The following is a 23,268-nucleotide window of genomic DNA, read 5'->3' as shown; positions in this document are numbered from 1 at the left end:
CATTACAATTAAAATGTATAACAAAACAGAATTCATTACACAAAATATATTTTAATCATCACTCTTATAACCTAATTTTTATTTTTATTTCAAATCAAATTTACACTCGAAATATTACAATACACTCAGAATATCACATCTAAGGTTTCATCGCGCGATACTGTTTATATCATCATCAAGAAGAGGTGAAATGGATCCCCCCATCACATGGATAGCGCACACACATATATAAATTTCACAATGGCCACAGTAGGTACATTTGTTAGGTGACCTACACTCACAAATACCTATCAATGTCTGGACTAGACTTCAAACTCTATCCATGTGCAAGTTCACCATACTTGCTAAACTTTAACCACACACACACACCCTCCCCTCCTCGATTTAGACTAAACGAGTAGGTACTTAGGATCCTTATAATCTACACTCTTTCTAAAACTCTCTAATTTATAATTCACTTATTTCCTACCTAAGATCTTAATTTTTATGTATAATTAAACACAAACACACACACAAAATACACAATATTATCACGCACATTAGAGCTATACATTTCAAACCACTTTCTGAATCTTGTACCAGATCACACATCAAGCATAGGATACTTAGATTTCTCGCGCAATTGTATCAGATAACACGTCAATCACATGATACTTAGATTTCTCGTGCAACTGTACTTGATCACACAGCAAATACAGTGCACCGTACATCTGCACTAGATCACATAGCCAATACAATGTACCTAAATTTCAACACGTACACACACTGGTTATATATTTCATATGCATAACATATGTACACACATTTTAATACACACGTATATATAATAAAAACATATATCGTCACTATGTCTCAAATAGAATATATATTTACATTCACACACACACTCTCTCTATCGATGCATACACACACGTTCATATTTAAATACGTACACATAATCATATATAATATATCATATACATATTTATTCACGCATTTGCTCTTATCAATTTTGTTCTTATCAATTTTGTTCTTATCAATTTATATTTCATTCATCAAATACTTATATATATATATACACACATGTGTAACAATATATATATATACACTAAACAAATATAAACAAATACAAATTAGACATACTATTTAAATTTATATACATTACATATACATTTAAATATTCACACATTTTGCACTATATATACATATTTACATAAATATTTAATTTATATCTCCATACAGAATGCACATAATTCTTACAGATGGTATAATCAGAAAAGCTTTGTGAATTCTTTCTAATTCGGTCTACAGTCATCTTAGAAATCCAGATACCATTTGGGTAGTTTTTCTTGTTTATAATAGAAAATACATATATTAAATTATGAATAATTTTGTAATTTATATTACGCGAAATGAAGAAAGAATTTTACCTTGGGATACACAATCCTGGTCGCCAACGTCACTATGCGTCATCATACGTGTGTTACCGAAAATGTCATATGCTGATGATCGAATCAGCACGCGTTGTTGCGTGTGGCACACCAACATCATATTTGATCGCCACACTTCCATTTTTTCTTCCTTTATTTTATTTTTTTCTTTTCTTTTATTTTTCTTTTCTTTTATTTTTTTTTATTTTATTTTTCTTTTTTCTTTCTTTTTTTTACTTTTTTTTTCCTTTTTTTTTCCTTTTTTTTCTTCTTCCTCCTTTCCTGTAGCTCTTCTTTTTTTTTCTTCTTCTTCCTCCTTTCCCGGAACTCCTCTTCTTCTCTATTTTATTTTCTTTCTTCTTTCTTTTTCCTTTCTTCTTCTCTCTTCTTTCTTCTTTCTTCTCTTTTCTCTCTCTACCCACAGCGTGTCTTCTCTCTCTACACTTTTTCTCTCTCTAACCAATGGCGATTCCTCTCCTCTTTTTTTCTTCTTCAATTGCGGCATCGTGCAACACCGTGCGACGCTTCTCTCTCTCCCGTCGATGTCGCTTGGTCCTTTCTCTTCTCTATCTGTTTTTTTCCTTTTTTATTACTTAATTATATATACTATAACGATCCAAAACTTGAAAAAAAATAATTTATAAATTGAATGTGGAAGCAAAATAATAGCATTAGGATTTACATTCCTTACACAATAATTCAGAATACCCAATAGGATTACGAGAATTAAGTAAAATACCGTATTATTTATAATTAGATTTTAATTCTATAATAGAGAATAAGTTGAGTGAGTCTTACCCGAATCGGTGTTCGAAATACTAAACTTTCAGCTGCGTCTACTGGCAGTCCCTGGATTCTCTGAATTTTTCTTTGAAGATTAAAACACGCTTCAAGTACATATAAATAACCTCAAAACCCAAAAATCAGTGTTAAAAACCTTTTCTGACAAATTTCAAAATTTCAGCACAGTGGCACTGCCGTCTATCAACGATGGCACCGCCGCTTGTGGTAGTGGTTTATCTCGAACTAGCCATTTTTGGTCAGTTTTAGTCAATTTATGCAATTTTATACTTATCCCTGTGAGAAAACACATTAAGGAGCCTCAGTTGGGCAAAAAAAATCGAAAAAAAGAAGCTTATCGACGGTAGAATTTTCCTGTGCGGCGGCTCCATTGGCTCACCTTTACGGTTAGACATTTTTCTTCGGTCAACCTGTGAAAAACAGAATTGTGAATACAATGGTGGAAAAATTATACGAAACGAGAATCGGAAAGGGTCCCATCGGTGGCAGTTTTTTATTTTTCCCACGGCGGCACCATCGGGCTTTTCCTGTGATTTTTGGCTCATCCGTCGGTCTTTTTACTTTGATTTGGCCATGGGGGAGTTCAAAATCAAATTTCAAGCGAATGAAAAAAATTTTACCTTTTTTTTGGCAGTCGGAAGTGGCTCTGGTACGGCGATGGGTGGTTGTTGGCTCCTTTCTCCAGCAACTGGTTCTTCTTCTCCGATGGGGGGCTGGCGGCTAGGGTTAGGGTTAGGGTTCGCTGTTAAATGATATATTTATACCCGTCTCCCTTAATCTGGACCGTCCATCACGTTTAATCTCGATTATTCAATCGCGTTTAAAGAGAAAATGAATCTGGATCGTTTATCACGATTTGATATGGACCATATAATCACATTTAAAGAGAGAACGAATCTGCATTGTTCATCACATTTAATCGTGACCGTCCGATTACACTTGAGGAGGGAACAGATCCAGACTGTCCATGCGCGCGGGAACAAATATGTATCGTCCGATCACAGGTACGCGGGTTGCCAACGTGGCTTCCCGCGTGGTACTGAGTCAGCGCGCCTTTGCATGCGGCGCACTTTGCTTCGTCGGGGCTGCTAACTGGGTAGTCCTATGTAGTATATTTTTCTTAAATTGTGTTTTGACTCCCAATTTCTGATTTTTTTTTTCAAAAACACCCCCATAACCCAAATTTTTACCCTTTTTTCTCAAAATTATTTTCAATTTCATCATCTTCCTATTTTTTTTCTAATTTTACATTAAATAAAAATTCATAAAATTAAAATTTATATTTCTATATATTAATTTTAATTTTTAAAATTAATTCTGGGTATTACAACTCTCCCTCATCCTTAAAAAAAATTTGGTCCCTCAAATTTGTCTCTCTCTCATTTAATCAAACAGTTGGGGATACTGGGTTTTGAAGTCTGATTCTCGCTCCCATGTGACTTTTTTCTCTTTATAATTATGCCATAGGAGCTTAATGAATAGAATTTTTTGGTTATGGAGTACTCTACTCTTCCGATCCACAACACCCATCGGTACCTCCTCGTATGATAGATCCTCCTATAGTGAAAGGGGCTCGTGAGCCAAGACATGAGAGGGGTTCGGGTTGTACTTGCGTAGTATATACACATAAAATACGTTATGGACCTTGGATAGTTCTGGACATAGTGACAGTCTATAGGCGGCGGTACCAATTCTGTATAAGATTTCAAATGGCCTAATAAATCGGGAATTTAATTTTTCTCTCTTGCCAAACCTACTGATTCTCTTGAAAGGAGTAACCTTAAGGAATATCCAATCACCTTTCTTAAATTCCAAATCCCTCATCTGGGTATCCGCATAGCTCTTCTGTCTATTCTGAGCCATTTGGATGTTCTTTCTAATCTTAACTATTTTGGCTGTAGTCTCCTCCACAAGATTTGGACTGAAAAATTTTCTATCACCCACTTATTCCCAACAGATCGGTGATCTGCATGGGCAGTTATATAATGGATCGTACGGAGTCATGCCGATACTTGCTTGGTAGCTGTTATTATAGGCGAACTCTATTAAGGGTAAATAATCATCTCAGTGGCCCCTAAAGTCAAGAACACAAGCTTGAAGCATATCATCCAGTGTACAGATTGTCCTTTCTGATCGTCCATCGGTCTGAGGGTGGAATACGGTACTAAGTGAACCTGGGATCCCTATCAGACACTACTATCATTGGCACCCCATGTAACCTGACTATCTCCCATATATACATTCTCGCTAACTTATTCAAAAGGTCGGTCATCCTGATGGTAAAAAAGTGGGAAGATTTAGTGAGCTAGTCAACAGTTACCCAAATGGCATCATGTTCCGAGTGTGCCCTGGGAAATCATGTCACGAAATCCATTATGATATATTCCCACTTTCACTCCAGAATTGGTAATGGCTGAAGGAGTTCGCCTGGGCATTGATGCTCTAGCTTGATTTGCTGATATACCAAATATTTGGAAACAAAATCAGCTGCATCCTTTTTCATCCTGTTCCATCAAAATCGAGGTTGTATACTTTGATATTTCTTAGTGCTTCCAGGATGCATGACAAATTTTGAACTATGGGCCTCAGTCATGATGTCCCATTTAAGCTCACTGTCATATAGAACACACAGTCTGTCTTGAAATCTAAGTAACCTATTGGTAGAGACTTGAAATTCTGAATTAACTCCCTATTCTGCATCTTTCTTAAGGACTACTAGGGTGAAATTGATGGATTGAGCTTCCTTTATTCTCCTAATCAACTTAGGTTGAATAGTCGTGCGGGCCAAACATGTGACTCTCTTTAGGTTCTGAAGTCGTACCTGTTGTACCGCCCCTATTGTCCTACATTTTGAAATTATTAAGTAAACTAATATACCTGTACTTTTTTTACTGAGTGCGTCGACTACCACGTTGCCCTTACCCAAGTGATATAAGATGTTCCAATCGTAATCCTTAAAGAGTTCTATCCATCTTCTCTTATGCATGTTGAGATCCTTTTGAGTAAATATGTGTTTCAAGCTTTTATGGTCAGTATAGATCTGAAAGGTCTCCCCATACAGGTAATGACGCTAAGTCTGTAAGGCATGGATAATCGCGACAAATTCTAAATCATGGGTAGGGTAGTTTTTCTCATGACTCTTTAACTACATGGACCCATAGGTTATGACATTTCCATGCTGCATCAGAACACAACTCAACCCAAGGTAGGAGACATCACTATAAACTGTATATTTATCTGTCCCACTCGGAAAGGTCAACACAGGTGCGGTAGTCAACTACTTCTTTAGTTCTGAAAAACTCCTTTCACAGTCCTTGTTCCACTCAAACTTGACGTTCTTCTTTGCGAGCCGAGTCCAAGGAGCAGCTAGACTAGAAAATACTTCCACAAACCTGCGGTAATAACTTAACATTCTCAGAAAACTACGAATCTCCTTAAATGAGGTTAATTTTTCCCAGCCGAGCACTGCCTCAACTTTTTCAAAGTTTATTGACACTTCATCCCTTGATATGATGTGCCTTATGAAAGTAGTCTGTTCGAGCCAAAACTCACACTTATTTAATTTTGCATACAACTTCTTTTCTCTAAAAATCTACAAAACCTGAGTCAGATAGTGAGCATGTTCCTTTCTACTTTTTGAATAGATTAGGATGTCATCGATAAATACAATAACGAACTGATCCAGGAATTGTCTAAAAACTTTATTTATCAAATCCATGAAGATAGCTGGTGTATTGATTAGTCTAAATGGCATAACCAGTAACTCATAGTATCTGTATCTGGTTCGAAAATCTATTTTGGGAATGTCTTCTTCCTTGATCTTTACCTAATGGTAACCCGAATGCAAGTCTATTTTGGAGAAGATCTAGGTACCCTGCAACTGATAAAAAATATCATCGATTCTGGGTAGGGGGTACTTATTCTTGATCATGACCCTTTTCAGTCCTCTGTAGTCAATACATAACCTTAATGTCTCATCCCTCTTCCTTGCAAATGTGACTCTAGCACCCCAAGGAAACACACTATGTCGGATGAATCTATTATCCTGCAATTCATTCATCTGTTTTCTCAACTCATCCATCTCAACATGACTCATACAGTAAGGGGCAACCAAAATAGGTTGGGTGTCTGGTTGAAGATCTATGGTGAATTTAACTTCTCAGTTCACTAGTAGTCCGGGTAGTTCATCCGGAAACATATTCAGAAAGTCTCGAACTTTCGAAATCTCTTAAATACAAATTTCTTTCTTAGGTTTGTCTAGTTAGAGAAAATAACCGAGTTAAAGTACTTGATAATAGGAAAAATTACCATGAGGGAATAATGTTTAAAGAATTTTATTAATTTGTAAATGACTCTTCATTAGGAGGATTGAATACAATTTTTTTATGAAAACAATCTATGGTGGTGTGATACGTCGCTAGCCAGTTTATTTCTAAGATTACATCAAAGTCCCCTGTGTCAATCTCTATTAAGTCCACACTTAATTTGCTATATGCTAAATCTATGACACAGACTCTGTATATAACCTCTCACAGTAGTGTCATACTTCTTGGAGTAGATACAAATAACACAGATTCAAGTTTTTCAGGTAATACATTCAAGTTTGGTGTAAAGGCATGTGAAACAAATGAATGTAAGGTACTAATATCAATCAAAACATATGCAAGATGATTACAGATAGTGTACGTACTCTGTATCACGTCTGGGCTGGATTCTGCATCTTGCTAAGTAAGGTTGTAAACCCTGCCTTAGATAGGAGGTTTGGCCTTGTTCTGATTTCTCGTGCACTCTCTCGCGTAATGTTAGGCACTCCCACAAATTCGGCAAGTATTGTTGATGCGATAGTAGGGTCGATCCCCATGATCCTTGCCACAGTGTTAGCAAGTTCCACTGCATCCTGTTCTTGAAGTCTGAAGAGGAGCCTGAGACATTGGCCTAGGTCTCTTATTCTGCTGAACAGGTCCAGTAGGTGTTGGTCTTTGATGTGAAACCGAGGGCCTGAGGTTTTCTACTGCTGGAGAAAAAATGCGAAGTTTCCTCTCCACTAAATTTGCTTTAGCTAGAACGACCGAGTAAGTACTGAGCTCGAACGCATACAACTGCTGTCTAATCTCAGGACAGAGACCATACTTGAACTTTCTTGCCTTTTTACCTTCATCCATCATGCTCTCAGGGGAATATTGGCCCAACTCTAGGAACTTTTGGACATATTCTAATACAGTCATGTCACCTTGGAACAGGTGTGAAAACTTTATTTCCCTCAGATGTCGGAGATGCTCTAGGAGGTACTCTGCATTGAAGGCCATCAAGAATTGTTCCTAAGTGACTGGAATGGGTAGGGTGGCCTGCTTGAGTTGCCACCAGCGCCCTGCCTCTCCTACCAGTATGTAGGTGGCAAGTATGACTCTTTGTTCGAGAATCACCTCAAGAGTCTTGAAGACCTTTTTTGTCTCAGCTAATTAGTACTCGGTCTCTTCAAAGGAGGATACTCCTGTAAAAGTATATGGATTTAATTTTTTATATCTCTCAATGTAGCCTGGGTCCATCATGGGAGAAACTGGGTCCTATAAAAGACAGATTGGATTGTGCTGGGGATGGACTGGATGGCCCTGTATGGTACTGGATGATACGGTGGAGGTACCAGATCGTATTGTGGTGGTGTAGGGTGATGCAGTTGGGGCACTGGCCTATACTGTGGTGGTGCCGATTGATGCAGTTGAGGCACCGGACCATACTGTGGTAGTGTCGAATGGTACTGTAGAGGATCAAGGTCATACCGGGATGGCTCAGGATCTTCCTGCTGCAGGGGTGGCTCAACATGTGGCAACGGGGGAGGGTCAGGTAGTGCCCTCCTTTCCTCCTAGGCCTGCTGAGCAGCGATGAGTCTCTCCAGTATTTCAAATAATCTGTCAACATCCTCTCGAAGCGAACCCTCCCGGGCTGCTTGGTTTAGTGGGAGTCTTCCTCTCCTCATCTATCTGTACCTACATTTCACAAGGAATGGTTGAGTGATGATTCATTTTTTGAGTGTTTTTTAGGATTTATGTGTAAGGAATGGTTCCAAAGAATGCGGCTCTGATACCAACTGCAACGACCGGGAACTTGAAAGAAAATAAATTGTAAACTTAATGTGAAAGCGAAATAATAGCGTTAGGGTTTACTTCATTACACAATAATTCAAAATACCGAATAGAGTTACAGGAATGACCCTTCTAAAACAACGAAAAATCAAAAAAATAAATAAAAAGTGAACAACTGAACATCTTATTCGTAACCCTCTTGTGGATCGGGATCTGGATCTTGGTCCTCTTGATTTGAAATGGTTAATGAAAGAGTGAACTACACTAGTCTAGTAAGAATGTCACACTACTCATCGATACAGAAATGAAGGTTGGTAAAAATAAAAATAAAAAAAAAAACTAATGGAGCTCTTAATTTAAGTAAATTCATTTATCATAAATAAAATCATTTATTGTATACTTACCGTAGTAAAATTTTCAAAACTGACCTATATAGGCAATAATACAAGCAATATCATAATCTCATATTCAATTAACCAAAACAATATCTTTCTATTTTTATCTAACTACTAGTATCCATGGGAGTCTATAGGGATGTTCTCACTACGCGTGAACTCTTATTCAACATTGTTAACTAACTGGCCGTCCCCATACCCCGTCTAGTATGAGTACTAAAAATACTATCCCTCAATACTCCGTCCGGTATGAGGGTGAAGCAAGTCGTTCCCATACCCCGTTCGGTATGAGTGCCAAAATACAATTCTTGATACTCCGTCCGGTATGAGGTAACGTTCACAGTAGGGTTTCCTATGCACCCGGTCCGTCCACCATCTACCAGGATATCCAATAAAGCTACCATTCATTCATTCACTTAATCAAATAATTTCCTATTTACATTTAATTTTTAGTTTCACAATTGAACTGTAAATCACGCAAAACAAGCAATACATGCATCAAGAAAATACAACTGAATCATTTTACTAACTCTAATGTATTATTATGCATTTGAAATTGTAAAATCAATCAGTCAGTTAAAACATGACAAATAGTAATAAATAACTGGTTTCGACTCCATTAGTAACCTATAATTAATTATCAAAATTTTTTAAATTAAGCAAAATATCATATTATTTATAATTAGACTTCAATTCCATAATAGGAAATAAGGTGAGGGATTCTTACCTGAATTGGTGTCCAAACACTAAACTTTCAACTGCGCCTACTGACGATCCTCGGGTTCTCTGAATTTTTTTTTTTAGATGAAAACATGTTTCAAGTACCTAAAAATACACCAAAAATCTAAAAATTAATGTTGAAAATCTTTTCGGCCAATTTCAGAATTGTGTGCTCCGGCAACGACATCACTGTCTGCGGCAGCAGCTTGCCTCGAGCTGGCCGTTTTCAGTCGATTTTACCCTCATCCCTGCGAGAAAACATGTTAAGGGGCATCGGTTGGCCAAAAAAAAATCAAAACATAGAAGCTTACCGGCAACGTGAGTTTTCCGGTGCAGCAGCTCTGCCAGCTCACCTTCGTGGTTGGGCCTTTTTCTTCGGTCAACCTGTGGAAAACAAAATGGTGAATACAATGGTGAAAAAATAGTACGAAATGAGAATTGGGAATGGCCTCATCGGATGCGATTTTTTATTTTTCCTGCGGCGGCGCCGCCGGGCTTTACCTGTGATTTTTACCTTATCCGCCAGTTCTTTTGCTCCGATTTAGCTATGGGGGTGTTGAAAATTAAATTTCGAGCGAATAAAAAAAAATTTACATTTTTTTTTTTTGCAGTTGGAGGTGGCTCCGGCACGGTGGCGGGCGGCGGTCAGCTCTCTTATCTGGCAACTGGTTCTTCTTCTCCGGCGGGGGGCTGGCAGCTAGGGTTAGGGTTCGGTGTGAAGTGAGATATTTATACATGTCTTCCTTTAATTTAGGTCGTCCATCGCGTTTAAAGAGAAAATGAATCTGAAGCGTTCATCGTGATTTGATCTTGACCGTACTATCGCATTTAAAGATGAAACGAATCTAGACCGTTCATTGCTTTCAATCGCGACTGTTTGATCGTGCCTGAAGCACGCATGAACAAATCCGGACCGTCCAATTGCGGGCATCAAATTTTTTCCTATTTTTTAAAAAATTACTTTCAATTTCATCATCCACCTATTTTTTTTTTTCTAATTTTACGTTAAATAAAATTTTATAAAATTAAAATTTATATTTTTATATATTAATTTTAATTTTTAAAATTAATTCCGGGTATTACATATATATATATATATTTATTATATATGGCCACGTGTTTTTTTCTTATGCTCCCAAAGTTATACTCTGGGTTCTTCTTTTATTTCTTTCTTTAATTGTTTTTCTTTTATTTAATTATATATACGCGCACACACACATATACATATACATGTATATATATTCCTCTAGAAAGGTAGAATTAATAGCATCTTGTGACGGATGAGATTCTGATGAAAATATGAAGAAAAAACAAAAGAAAAACTCATTAAACGACTGGATAATAGATTTTGACATGGATTTTCGTTGATTTGCTACTAGAAAAGAAGTATGCAATGTCGTTGACTTTATCGTATGCAACATCAACCAGGATAAACCGTTCCCAGTTATATCTCTAAACTACAAGTTTTATAGACAAATTGTGTATTTGGAATATAATATACCAACTAAAATTTATGCCCATTTTCACGATCTACTTATGACACTTGAAGTCTCAATTTTATGATCAACGAGTTGGTTGATTTTTGAAGAGAGAGACTCAGACAGAATACTCTTTCAAGCTGAACAGATGTTGTTAGAATTGCAAAAATTTTGAAGATGGGTGTTCAACAACTTTATTGTGCTCGGGCTTGTCTCCTATTTCATTCAATTATTTCTTTTAAATTATAATTTTAAGTGCCTAGTTCATTGAGTATTTGATAGTCGTTTGTCAGTTTAGTAAATTTAATGTTGATTACAAGTCATGCAAATAAAAAAAAAAAAATTTGAACTTCAATTTTAGTCGCAAGATTTTAATTGCCAACATGAATAACTTGCATGACATTATGTTTAAAAATTGTTAGGAGATGTATATATATATATATATATGGAAGAGTTTGTTCTTTTTTGGTGATAAAATAGATTAGAATAATTTTATACTAAATCCTATAAAGTTTAATTATTTTTAAATTAGATTTTTATACTTATTAAATTTCGCATTAACATCATATTACGTAATATTAGAATTTTCTAGTATCTATGAATTAACATAATCTTTTTTAAGTAGTTATTAATTATATAAAAATTAAGTTCATAATATTGATTTAATTTTTTTTTTTTAAAAAAATAATTTCTACTACTAAAATAAAGTTTTTAATTAAAATAAATATAAATAACTGATGTGGGTAATGAAAAATCATGCAAAATTGGGCTTTAGGGAATTGGGTAGGAGGGCCACTTATTTTGTGGGCTACCTCTCTCAGTTGAGCCTCTATATATATATATATATGTGTGTGTGTGTGTTTATGTATCCATTATGTAAAAGAGGTAAAGAAATACATTATTCGACTAGGGATAAAATATGTTTCGATTGAGCTTATTATATTCAACAACCAAATATGATAATCAATTCTTCTACCATAGAATTAGATCATATTATTTGTACATAATTTAATAATTCTGTAACGAACAAATGAAAAAAAAAAAAAAGAGAAAAAAAAAGAGTGAAGGAAACAGATCATATTGTATACACATTATGTAATGTTTAACGTAAGAGAAGTAAATAATAAAAAGGTGTAGTTGAATTTTACAATATAATGGATCTGCCGGGAGGGATTTCCAAGACACATGACCATCTTCTCGTAAATAATTCAATCACAACTTGACAATTAATTTAACCTCCTACTATTTCATTGAAATACTCAAAAAAAAAAAAAAAAAAAAAAAAAAAAAAAAAGTATTGTCCGATCTATCGGAAAAAATAATAATAATAATACTTATAAAGACCATATATGTATATATATTTGTATGAATTATTAATTATTAGGTTGGAGGTTTTGTATTATCACGAATAAAAAGTTTAATTAATTTAAAATGATTGGAAAAAGTCAACAATTGATGAGGCGCAGAAAGGAATTGAGTGGTGGTTCCCAACTTTTGAGAATACGTCAAAGGAAAAAAAAAATTGCTTATTATTTTGTTGATAATGATTTGGATCTAATTAATGATTTAGGGTTCTTCTGATTTCTCTGCATTTTGGGGGCTGTCAATCTGCCTGCCTACATATATCACAAAATTTCAAACTTACTTTTTTGTTTGTTTGTTGTTCGTGAAAAATGTTGCACATCTTAGTAAAAGGGATTAATGAATAAATGGTAAGGTCTAATAAGGAGTGGTTGTGATGGAATTTTTTAACTCTTTTTTTAACTTTTAACAGTCAATTATGAATTGAGTGGAACAATATTCAGGGTTCAACCTTCCATGCACCGCAACTTTAACCCCTTTTTTAAGTCTTCTTTCGGTTGTAGGAGTGGTGGTGGCGTGTGGGAAAAAAGACCATTTTAAAAAGAAAATCATTTATAAAACTGGTTCAACATGTAATGTTAGAAAAATTAGCAAACTCACAATAATGGCATAAACTATGCTTTCCTACCACAAAAGAAAAAATTACATTAAAAATGTATAATGAAAGATATATACATATGTGTATTGTGCATGTAGGAACCTAAAAGATGCTCACTTCATATGGCAGAATATCTAAAAATGATATTTTTATGACAGATTAAAAGTTTAAAAGGTGTCCTAAAGCTCTAGAGTTTCAAAACAGAAGAAGGGTATGAATAGGTTGTGAATTTATGCTTATTGATTCAAATCAAAAGGAAAAATTTACAGAGCAGCTTCTTACAAAGAGCTTTTTTCTTGCTTCATGAAGAAGCACTTTCACTTCCACATGGGTTTCCTTCAAGTGTTAATTACAACAGACCGCCATCCAGCCCTTGAAATAGTGATAATAAAATAACTAGGACTTTTGTACTGTACGAGGCCCTTTGACTGCTGGGGCGGTTTGCTTGGAAACCAAAACAGTTAACAGAAATCACTAAAATACTGACATCCTTTTATGATAATCTTACCATCTATAGACCATAGAATCTCATTTCTACTAATAAAAATATATAAATGAATAAATACAGAAACTTCACATGCTTAAACACTGCCACCAAATGAAATCCTGGGTATATTTTAAACTGTATATCATCTCTAAGACCTATGGTTCTAGAATTACCCATCCATCTGATGAAAACAAACCCAACTTCCTAGATGGGTTTTGGTTAATATATATATATATATATATATATTTGTTTGTGTGTACGACTAGAATTCAACTAATACAAACTAATATTTTAATCACAAATTGTGTTTTAGCCTTTGGAATCCTAAGCCACTATCTCTATAAATGAGAAGCACCACTTCAGACTTGAACAAGCAATCAAATTCAGGGGAGTTAAAGAAGTCTAAAAACACACAGCTAACATATCAGCAGAGCCACCATGGATTGCAAGAAGTCTAACAAGATCAGGGAAATTGTTAGACTTCAACAAATCCTCAAGAAGTGGAGAAAGCTTGCAAACACGTCAAAAGCTGCTGCCACCAGTAACGGTGATAGCGAAAGCAACGGCAACAACAACAACAATATCAACAGCGGCAGTAAGAGCATCAAGTTTCTGAAACGCACACTTTCCCTATCAGATACCTCCGTACGCGAAGCAACAAGTAATGTCGTCCCAAAAGGCTACCTGGCTGTTTGCGTTGGAGAAGAGCAAAAGAGATACATAATCCCAACCCAGTATCTCAGTCATCAAGCATTTCACATCTTACTAAGGGAAGCAGAAGAGGAGTTTGGATTTCAACAGACAGGTGTTCTGAGAATTCCTTGCGAAGTCTCTGTGTTTGAGAATATCTTGAAGATAGTGGAGGAGAAAAAAGACCTGATCTGCATGCAGGAATGCAGGTTTACCATTGATGATACACTGGGATATTACTCATCAGAGAGCCAGAGAACTCCATCCCACCACCCTCAAAGCCCAATTTGCAGATAGTTTCAGTTTTATATTTTTCTCCTCTTTTTTCATTTCCTAAACCTCATATCCCTCTCCCTCTCCCCCTCCCCCTCCCCTTCCCCCTCCCGAAGAAGCTTTTTGTTCCCTTAGATGAGGACATGTATCATGTATGACAGAGAGAAAGAGAGAGATGCTTAATAATTTGATGTAGAACAGACCAATCAAGAATCAATGAAAAATACAACAGAATTTTTGACAATGAAACTAATGATTCTTGTCATAACTCCATCTTTGTTTCTGATAATGAAAATTGGATGTTGTTTGACCCAGGCAGGTGTAAAAGCAAACTAATTTTTTCCCAGCAGAGAATCGTGCATGGTAAAAGTCTCTCCTAATATACAGATTAGTTAACTTTTATCTCTTCATATTAACCTTACTGTCAAATCAGTTATTCCACACCAACATAAAAGAAACAGATTTGGAAAATGTTGTATAAGCATAAGAACTGAAAAGATACTAGCTGACCAGGTCTAGAGCCTCATATACAACTCAGGAAGCCACTAGTTTTCTATCCTTTTCTTCAGGGTATCACTGCTTTCTTAAAGTGATGGACAAGCATTTAACTATTCTAGGAGTACCATGTACATCTTCACCCCGCTCATCTAATCGAGATTAAAGAATTTAGTTATAAAATTTTGAATTGTTTTTCAGTAGCATCAAACTCTCAAAATAGTTCTTGAACCAAATTTACAAAATGCATTAATTTTTAGTTCTTGGACAAGCATTTGTGACGCAAATATAATCAGAAGATTTGTTATTGACTACTAGCTTAACTCTGTAAAAACAGAAAAATTAAAAAGAGTTTAAGAGGGTTCTTTCATAATCGCATTGCAATAACATAAAGACAATGGAAAGGGCCAAGAGAGGGAGGGGTAGGGGGAGGAGAAAAACTGTAAAGGTATGTCTGGAACAAAAAGCTATTTTTGTAAAATTTATTTGAATATTTTTACTTATTTTGAAAAAGGAAGAGAGAGAAAGTCTAGAGAGAGAGTAACATAAATTATACTTTTCAATATTTCTCATTTTAAACATGAGAGAACATACAAAATGCAACCCAAATAAACTATAAGTTTAGTCTGATTCAAATTTCAATTTCATGGATAAGAAAATGATCACAACGTAAATAATATAGAAATTTAGATGAAAATAATATTCTAGTTGTGAGTCAATTTTATATTCAAGTCGAGTTAACTATTTTTGCAATTCTTTCTTGGACGAATGGGAATATAAATCTATCATTATAAAATTGAACATATGAGAGGAACTTATTCAATAATGCATCAGCTATGTAAATGATTACTTTTTACATATCCAATTGTTAAAATATAAAAGTTAAATGAGAATTTAATATGCTTAAACCAAATGGAACCTTGGTGAAGTAAGATAATGCAGTTTTAACTATCATGGTCTGAAAGACAAGTTAGTTTATTTGTTTAATTCCTATGTTCGTAAAACAAATGAGGGTATTCTAAAACAATTGAGGCTCTAAATGGAAATGACTTCACAAAAGTAAAGATGTTAGAATGAATTCTACCCAAAAAAATCACTTGTTCCAACTATGAAATGAAATTCTTAATGGCATAAAAAATGCAGAGAACATATGATAAATTATAAAGAAAGAGCTGATGAAAGGAATCCCCTCAACTCCCATCTCTTTCTTAGCAAATAATTAGACTATCCAACATCACCTATGCGAAGGTGCAATTATATTAATTACAGATCTGATATGATTCATAAATAGAACCTCCCATTTGTACGTTTTCAATTATTCTACAGAAACAATTCTTAAAATATTAAATGCTAAATTGACAACAAAATAGAAGATAATTTTTGATGAATAGGCTCTGGCAGAGAGAGAACCAGATCCATCCATGATGACTATAAAAAAAAAAAATTTCCAATATCAATCCGGATAGCTCGCCATCGTTTAGATATATATGGCAGATTACCAGAAGTAAGATCAATGATGAGTACAATACGGATGGACAGCTTCACAGTCCTCTTGTCAATGTCAGTAGACAGATGAGTTCCTAACTAAAATGGATATGACAAACAAGTACAGCATCCTATAAGTTTGAATACGGAAACAAGTATATTATAAAGTACTTTAATGAATCAATGCAGCCATTTGCATCATGCAGTAACATTAGTAAAACCTTTATTTCTCAAGTCACATGCATAGATTCATTCACATGCCAACAGTGACTAATCAATCTTTTTAAACTATCAAGGAGAGATGAGCCAGCCCATATGATAAGGAGTCAAAAGTCAAAAGGGTAAAGCAAGATCCGATAAAATAGACCCCCACATGACATCCCTATAGAAAGTTATATTTAATGATCCCCATCGCATGTGCATTCATGTTTCATTAATTTGGCAGCATTCAAAGACTTAGGAATAAATGACATTTCCGTTTCTCGAGGGAGAGAATCTTAACCGTATGATGCAACAGCCTCCATGGAAACCTAAGCCGAGCACAGCTGCATATCCAGCTACATATCATTCTACCTACACATTGTCGTTTTAGAAACTAATCAGATGGTAGTCCAAAAGGAAAACTTTGTGTTCACAAGGCACCTAGAGTTTGCCACAAGTATTGTAACAAGTAATTGGTGAAAATATCTATAACATCTTCAAATCTTTCCCACTAAGAAAAAAATGACTTTAAGCAAAATACACAAGATCTCCAACCACTTACTTCTAATCCTACAGAAAGTAGAACAAATGGTGGACCTAGATATACTGAGGCTAGCCACGAAGTAATTTTTCATTAGAAAGAAAAAAATTTAAAAAAAAAAATCGAGAACAAATAATTCAAGTTTTAGCACACACTTGTCGCACGATCAACTAGGTCAATGTTGACCTTCTATACCTAATACTAAAAGAAGTTTAAGTTTTAAATTTACTGGTTGAATGATCAACTAGGTCCAATCTTCACCTTCTATACTTAGTACTGCAAGAATTTAAATTTTATTATTTATTTGCAACATGATCAATTAGGTAGATATAATCTTCTATTCTTAGTACCAAAAGAATCCATAAGATAGTCCTTGAAAAAGAAAAACCTAGCAAAAACAAGATTAATTTAAGGCTTTGATAATATTTTCCCTTTTGTAAGAAATTTTAGAACTTAAGTCCAACATTCTTTTTGCATATTCTTACTAGTTATGTCTTCATGTCATGATGAACATAACCCTGGTATTCGTTGCTGCCATAATTGAGAATGCAGAGAAAAGGTCGGATGCAAAAGAAGGATTTTGACGTGAGGATTGCAGTTCATAGTGACCATAGCCAACCAATTTTTGGGGAGAAAATTGCAAATACAGAGGCTTAAAAGTTAAAAGGTTTTCTGCAGACTCACTAAGCACAGGATTCACATCATAAAGCAAAGCAAGTAATAAACATCAATAGTGCACCCAGAACTTAATAAAATTATAAAACAGCCATTGACCCAGTGAGCTTAGACGAATTTGTAAAAACTACACCCCTCAGTTAAAAGTAAGAGTAACACCGTATTCTGCAATTATAAATGAAAGTCACTGAACATGGCTATCACAGTTGCTCTGTTTACATCAATAAAGTGATACACAAGCAAGACAATTGGCCAATCAACCAGCACTGTAGACCCGAACACAGATTATGTACATACCTCTTCAAACAATTTCTTCTTGAGGTGAAAAAGAATAATACAGAATGAACAGAAAAGGGACCTGAATATGGCCCTGAGAATTACATTGCCAATGATGTATTTTTTATCAACAGGAAGCTTAGAAAGATGTACCATCACCATCACTGGAATCAGGGAAAGTTACACACTTGAAAACTTTGCACTTTGAACATAAAACGTACCCAACCTGTGACAAAAGTTTTTAAGTATAAGATGAGGATACCCATCCTCTCTATCTTTGAGGAATCTTCACAATTTGTGGATATCAATATTCATATGGAGGTTAACTTAATAGCATTCAAACTCTCTATATATGATAATACAATTATTGAGGTGAAAAAGTGAAATCCTCAGAAAATTATATCAAGAGCCATCACTAAGTTGAATTTTGGAAATAGGAAATTCCAAAGAGGTGCTTGAATTGGCTTTTTTTTTTTTCAGTTTCTTAAGCGCACAAGACCTTAAACTCCAACAAGCTTTTAAATCATAGAGGCTTAAAAGCATATTTGGCTAATTTTTGTGGTCAAAGAGCTTAAAACATTTTTTGGTAAAAAAATAAGCTTTACCACATTCAGGTTACCCATAGAAATTCAAAAAGTTACAGAGCTTTTATACAAAATAATAAAAAAAATAAAAGCTCCCATGCCAATTTTTTTCCCTTGTGAAAGCTTTTAGTGGAAAACTAAAATCTCTTTCTACCATTAATTTTGACCAAAAAATTCATTATCAAAACAAAACACATACTTTGATATTTCTTATTTAAAATACAAATCAATTTTATCATTTTTAGACATTTTACTAAAATCTTCATTTTTATCAAACACCTAATAGCTTATTAGAGCTTAAAAGTTAGAAATAAAAAATTAAGTATCCAAACACTTTTTTCCCTAAACCATTACAAACTTAAATCTCAGTGGAGCTAAGAATCCTATGCACTTGTAGTGCTAAAATAATGAACCAAAGACTCTCTGAGATAAAAAAATTGTTTACATACTTGAGTAGTGCTTTTTAAACTCCGGCAATCCAAATACCCTTTCTAAATGCTCTGTTGAAATTTAATTAAATTTATTCTTGCAAGGCTTTACTAGAAATTGACAGCCATTTTTCAGAAAATCAAGGGGTCATTAATATCTCTTCTAATTTCACATATAACCTTTATTGATCTGAAGCTTACATGTAAAATAGACACCAATATTAACTAAGACCATGCTACTTTATCAACTAAGCAAGTAAACCATAAGCATCTAGTTTCTAGTTTAACTTTGCCATTCTACTTTCTACTCAAAATCTTCCAAAAGAATTTTTGAAGTACTTACAGCTCTACAAGATGGACATCGACGGTAGATCCGCTTATTGGCCGCTTTCACGTTGATTTTTTGTCCTTCACAAAAGTCACAAAGTAACCATCCTTTACCGTTGCAAGGTTCACACATAATCCCCACATCGACCTTTAAGGCAATGACATGAGAGAATGATTTGCCATGTTATAAGGAAAACAAATTGAGAGAGTTGTTTAGCAACCAGAGCTCTAAAATATTCACTTTTTTTGCAATTATGTTATGTTTTGTTCTTTCCTAAATATATGTTCATATATTAATGGAGATGCAGGTTGCTTCGACGAGCCTTGAAAGGAACAGATGATATAGGTGTTACACCGACCTTGGAATTACTCCAGCAAGTTCATGATCAGACAACTTAATAAATAGACAAGGTAAAGCAATTGAAGTGACAGAGCAAAATGAGAAATGGACAAGACCAACATCCGAGACGTGTGCCATTAGTACGCACATAGCTTGATCAGCCAAGTGTAATTATTGCTATAGCCAAATGGGCAAATCATAAAAATTCAAACTTTTTCAGCTGGTTTTATCTTGAGCATAAAGGTTCACACCATCTTTATCAAAATCAGTTTAGGAGTGTATATCAATTGACATCAAATTTAGGCCAAACAATATCCAAGTAATGTAAACCACGGACACATTCGTATACGTTACTTGAAGACGAATGATAAACTATTTTAAGTGGGAGGAACAAGTAGAAGGTTTTTGCCCACATAATTCAAGAGCCAACTAATGAGTTAGTTAACATCCCACTACTAAAATATTAAAATACATATATGATCAGGTACATACATATATATATATATATATAATAACACCTACCTCTTGCCGGACTTCCTGCAAGGGCGCACAATATACTGGCATAAGCGAGCACCTTTGCCACTGTCCTCTATTACTTGACGGGAACGAAACAATCGCCCCTAGATTACTGAGCTTGGGAGCCACCATACACATCGCCATTTTCCCAAAAACCAGCTCCTTCCCGGCCCTTCCTCCCTATCCCCTCCCCCTCTCCCCCCCGCCCCCCGGTTCTACATTATCCTGATTCCTGATACCTGACGGGCAAACAAGACTGGCCACCAATTTCGCATCTAATTACAAAATTACCACCTCTTCTTAAATTAAACAGTACCATCCGGAAAAAAAAAAAAAAAGTGGGAAAAATAGACCTGGAGGTCAATAAAACTACAAAATTGCCACAACGTGCTCTGTTTTCTGTTCTGTTTAGAGGGGAAGTTCATCTGATCTAGACGGTGCAAGGTATTGGCGGGAAATGAAAGTTGCCGAACAAAGAAACTGCATCTCTCTCTTGCTGCTTGCCTGGCTATCTCTCGGTGTTTTGCCTGTTCGAGCTGTCCCTTTAGCCTCATGTGATCCGGCGTATCAGAGGGACTCACGAACCCTCCGATCAGATCAAGTTACGGTCCTCATCAATGGCTACTCCACTTCCCGGATCCCGCTCCTCCTGTCCATATCCGCGGCATACGCAGCCTCCCCAATCGTGTCATCGGTACTCGTGCTCTGGGGAAACCCTTCCACCCCGGCCCAAACCCTGGCCGAATTGGCGCACAATCTCACTCTCTCCTCCTCCGCCACGGCTTCAATCTCTCTTATTCGTCAATCCTCAAGCAGCCTCAATGCCCGATTCCTTCCCAGACCATCGATTGAGACCGGCGCCGTTTTAATCAGCGACGACGACGTGGAAATCGATCCGAAGTCGGTGAAATTCGCTTTCAGGATATGGAGATCGAATCCCGACCGACTGATCGGGGCTTTCGCGAGATCTCATGAGATTGATCTGTCAAGGAAGGAGTGGATTTACACGGTGCACCCGGACAAATACTCGATCGTGCTGACCAAGTTCATGGTGTTAAAAAGCGATTATTTGTTCAAGTATAGCTGCGAGGGGGGAGCAGAGAGGAGACGGATGAGGAACATAGTTGACGAGATGCGTAACTGCGAGGATATATTGATGAACTTTGTGGTAGCGGAGGAGATAAACGCAGGGCCGATTCTGGTAGGAACGGAGAGAGCAAGAGACTGGGGAGATGCGCGGAACGAAGATGGTGATGAAGATGGAGCGCTGGGGTTGAGAGATGGTGGAAAGGGGAGCAAAGTAAGGGAGGTGGGGTTGAGTAGTAGGAGAGGCGAACATAGAAGGAGAAGAGGAGAGTGTATAAGGAAATACCACAGGGTGATGGGGAAGATGCCATTGAGGTATAGCTACGGGAAGGTTGTTAATTCAGTCGGGGAGCAAGGTATGTGTAACAAAGGTGGGAAGCTGGTGTTTTGTGATCAATATTAAATATTAATTCTATCGTATCATTTTAGAAAACAAAATTATGAATTATCAAAGGAAGAAGTGCGTTCAGATTTAGACATATATTCAACCCCTCCCCCCTCTTTTTTTTTTTTTTTTTCACCATAAATTTAATTTGATTTAGTGAAAATTTTAAATCAATTTATTTAATACGATTAAATATATATATTTTCTAATTTAACTACTTTAATTATGAAAATATTATGCTCTAATGGTTCTGCATTTCTATTTATATACACTATTAAGCTAATCATTAACTCTCTCATTAGATCATATAGTTTAATATAATTAAACAATTAGTTGTATAATTTATTTGGTCACTACAAATATACTTTTTTTGTTACGTTTGACATTCTCAAGTGAGAATAGTATATAAATAGAAATATACATGCAAAGTTTATTATCCATCCCTTACCATGGTAGTAGTATATACATACAAAACAACATGAGATACAACATTTAAGGTTATGGTACAAAAATTTAATGGTACCCTTAGAATATAACTTCCAAAGTTCTTATCTAAACCCTTAGAGTATTTTCTTAATCTAAAAATTTTTACAACGAATTTGGGTGAACTTCATTTGTTTAGTACCAATGTACTAGTATTATTATTTACAGAGATAATTAACTAAAATTCACAGAAAGTAAAAAAAAAAATATACTAACATAAATAAAATTTTAAGAAAACATTTTAATTTTTAAAAATTGTTGAAAATTTTATAATAAAATTTATTATAATTATTTTTTTAAATATTATGCAATTTTGCCTTCAAAGAACCTGTAACCTTTCAAGAGGCAGCCACACATTCCTCTTGGAATGATGCTATGATGGAAGAGATTGCTATGATCACAAAGAACAAAACTTGAACTTTGATCCCTAAGCCAGAAGGCAAAAAGATAATCAGTGTCAAGTAGATTTACAGACTCAAGTTAAATTCCGATGGCTCTGTAAATCGGCACAAAGCTAGGCTGGTGGTGAAGGGATATGCCCAGACTATGTCTACGTCATTATGAAATGTGATTCTGTTATTAAATTTTATTTTCGGATACAAATTCTTATTATTTTTCTTTTTCTATATCTTTTTACTATTACAACTATAAATTTTCTTTTTATTCATATTTATTAATTCTTATTTTACTTTTTTTTTTTTCTCATTCACATTCCACATAATTGTCACATACAATGATTCACATAAACTTCCACTTCCTATGTTACTTATAATTTTACTAATAATTTAATTTATCACATAATCTTATTTTTTTTAATATAATTATGTACTTTTATTTTCACTCATCAAATGATGTTATTGTACGATATTGTTTCTATCGGTATCAATAAGGCCATAAGAGATCACTTTACCACATAAATAGGAGAACTAAATATTTATCACAAATTGTGTATAAACAATAACATTCATTAAGAGAATACTATACAAATCGATTTTCTAACTACGTTCGATATGAGACTTTTCAGTCACATCTTATTGAGGTAATCATCTATCCATGGGTAGAGTTCATCAATACTATCTGCAAATTTCGGTGGTCACACAAGTATACACTCCTCCTTCATACCTTTTTGACACTCTTTATTTCTTTTCCTCTC

At 35.2% G+C, this 23,268-nt stretch overlaps 3 protein-coding genes across 3 annotated transcripts; 2 read left to right on the top strand and 1 right to left on the bottom strand.

The window, feature by feature from the left end:
* Nucleotides 1-13,750: 13,750 nt before the first annotated feature.
* On the top strand, nucleotides 13,751-14,747 carry LOC110821906 (SAUR-like auxin-responsive protein family). The gene has a single exon (XM_022051874.2). It carries the CDS (start codon nucleotides 13,769-13,771, stop codon nucleotides 14,315-14,317), a length of 549 nt encoding a protein of 182 aa, XP_021907566.2. The 5' UTR covers nucleotides 13,751-13,768; the 3' UTR covers nucleotides 14,318-14,747.
* Nucleotides 14,748-16,042: 1,295 nt separating this feature from the next.
* On the bottom strand, nucleotides 16,043-20,305 carry LOC110821937 (chaperone protein dnaJ-like protein). The gene is made up of 5 exons (XM_022051916.2): nucleotides 20,168-20,305; nucleotides 19,322-19,453; nucleotides 18,120-18,192; nucleotides 16,776-16,846; nucleotides 16,043-16,372 (listed from the first exon to the last, which is right to left on the bottom strand). Exons 1-5 carry the CDS (start codon nucleotides 20,303-20,305, stop codon nucleotides 16,217-16,219), a joined length of 570 nt encoding a protein of 189 aa, XP_021907608.2. The 3' UTR covers nucleotides 16,043-16,216.
* Nucleotides 20,306-20,618: 313 nt separating this feature from the next.
* On the top strand, nucleotides 20,619-21,722 carry LOC110821933 (Nucleotide-diphospho-sugar transferases superfamily protein). Its single transcript, XM_022051909.2, has one exon. The coding sequence runs from the start codon at nucleotides 20,619-20,621 to the stop codon at nucleotides 21,648-21,650; it is 1,032 nt and encodes a 343-aa protein (XP_021907601.1). The 3' UTR covers nucleotides 21,651-21,722.
* Nucleotides 21,723-23,268: the final 1,546 nt, after the last annotated feature.

The sequence above is a fragment of the Carica papaya genome, chromosome 7, assembly GCF_054855325.1.
Source record: "Carica papaya isolate Zhongbai chromosome 7, ASM5485532v1, whole genome shotgun sequence".
Classification (NCBI taxonomy): domain Eukaryota; kingdom Viridiplantae; phylum Streptophyta; class Magnoliopsida; order Brassicales; family Caricaceae; genus Carica; species Carica papaya.
The sequence above is the reverse complement of the archived record's forward strand: the minus strand, read 5'-3'. Positions and strand labels throughout refer to the sequence as shown.

Excerpts from the sequence above, each read along its gene's own strand:
- LOC110821906 (XM_022051874.2), top strand. The coding sequence starts at position 13,769 with ATGGATTGCAAGAAGTCTAACAAGATCAGGGAAATTGTTAGACTTCAA.
- LOC110821937 (XM_022051916.2), bottom strand. The coding sequence starts at position 20,305 with ATGGCGATGTGTATGGTGGCTCCCAAGCTCAGTAATCTAGGGGCGATT. Across the intron at positions 19,454-20,167 it reads TGCAGGAAGTCCGGCAAGAG|GTCGATGTGGGGATTATGTG; the intron begins GTAGGTGTTATT and ends ATTGCCTTAAAG. Across the intron at positions 18,193-19,321 it reads GATGTCCATCTTGTAGAGCT|GTTGGGTACGTTTTATGTTC; the intron begins GTAAGTACTTCA and ends CTTTTGTCACAG.
- LOC110821933 (XM_022051909.2), top strand. The coding sequence starts at position 20,619 with ATGAAAGTTGCCGAACAAAGAAACTGCATCTCTCTCTTGCTGCTTGCC.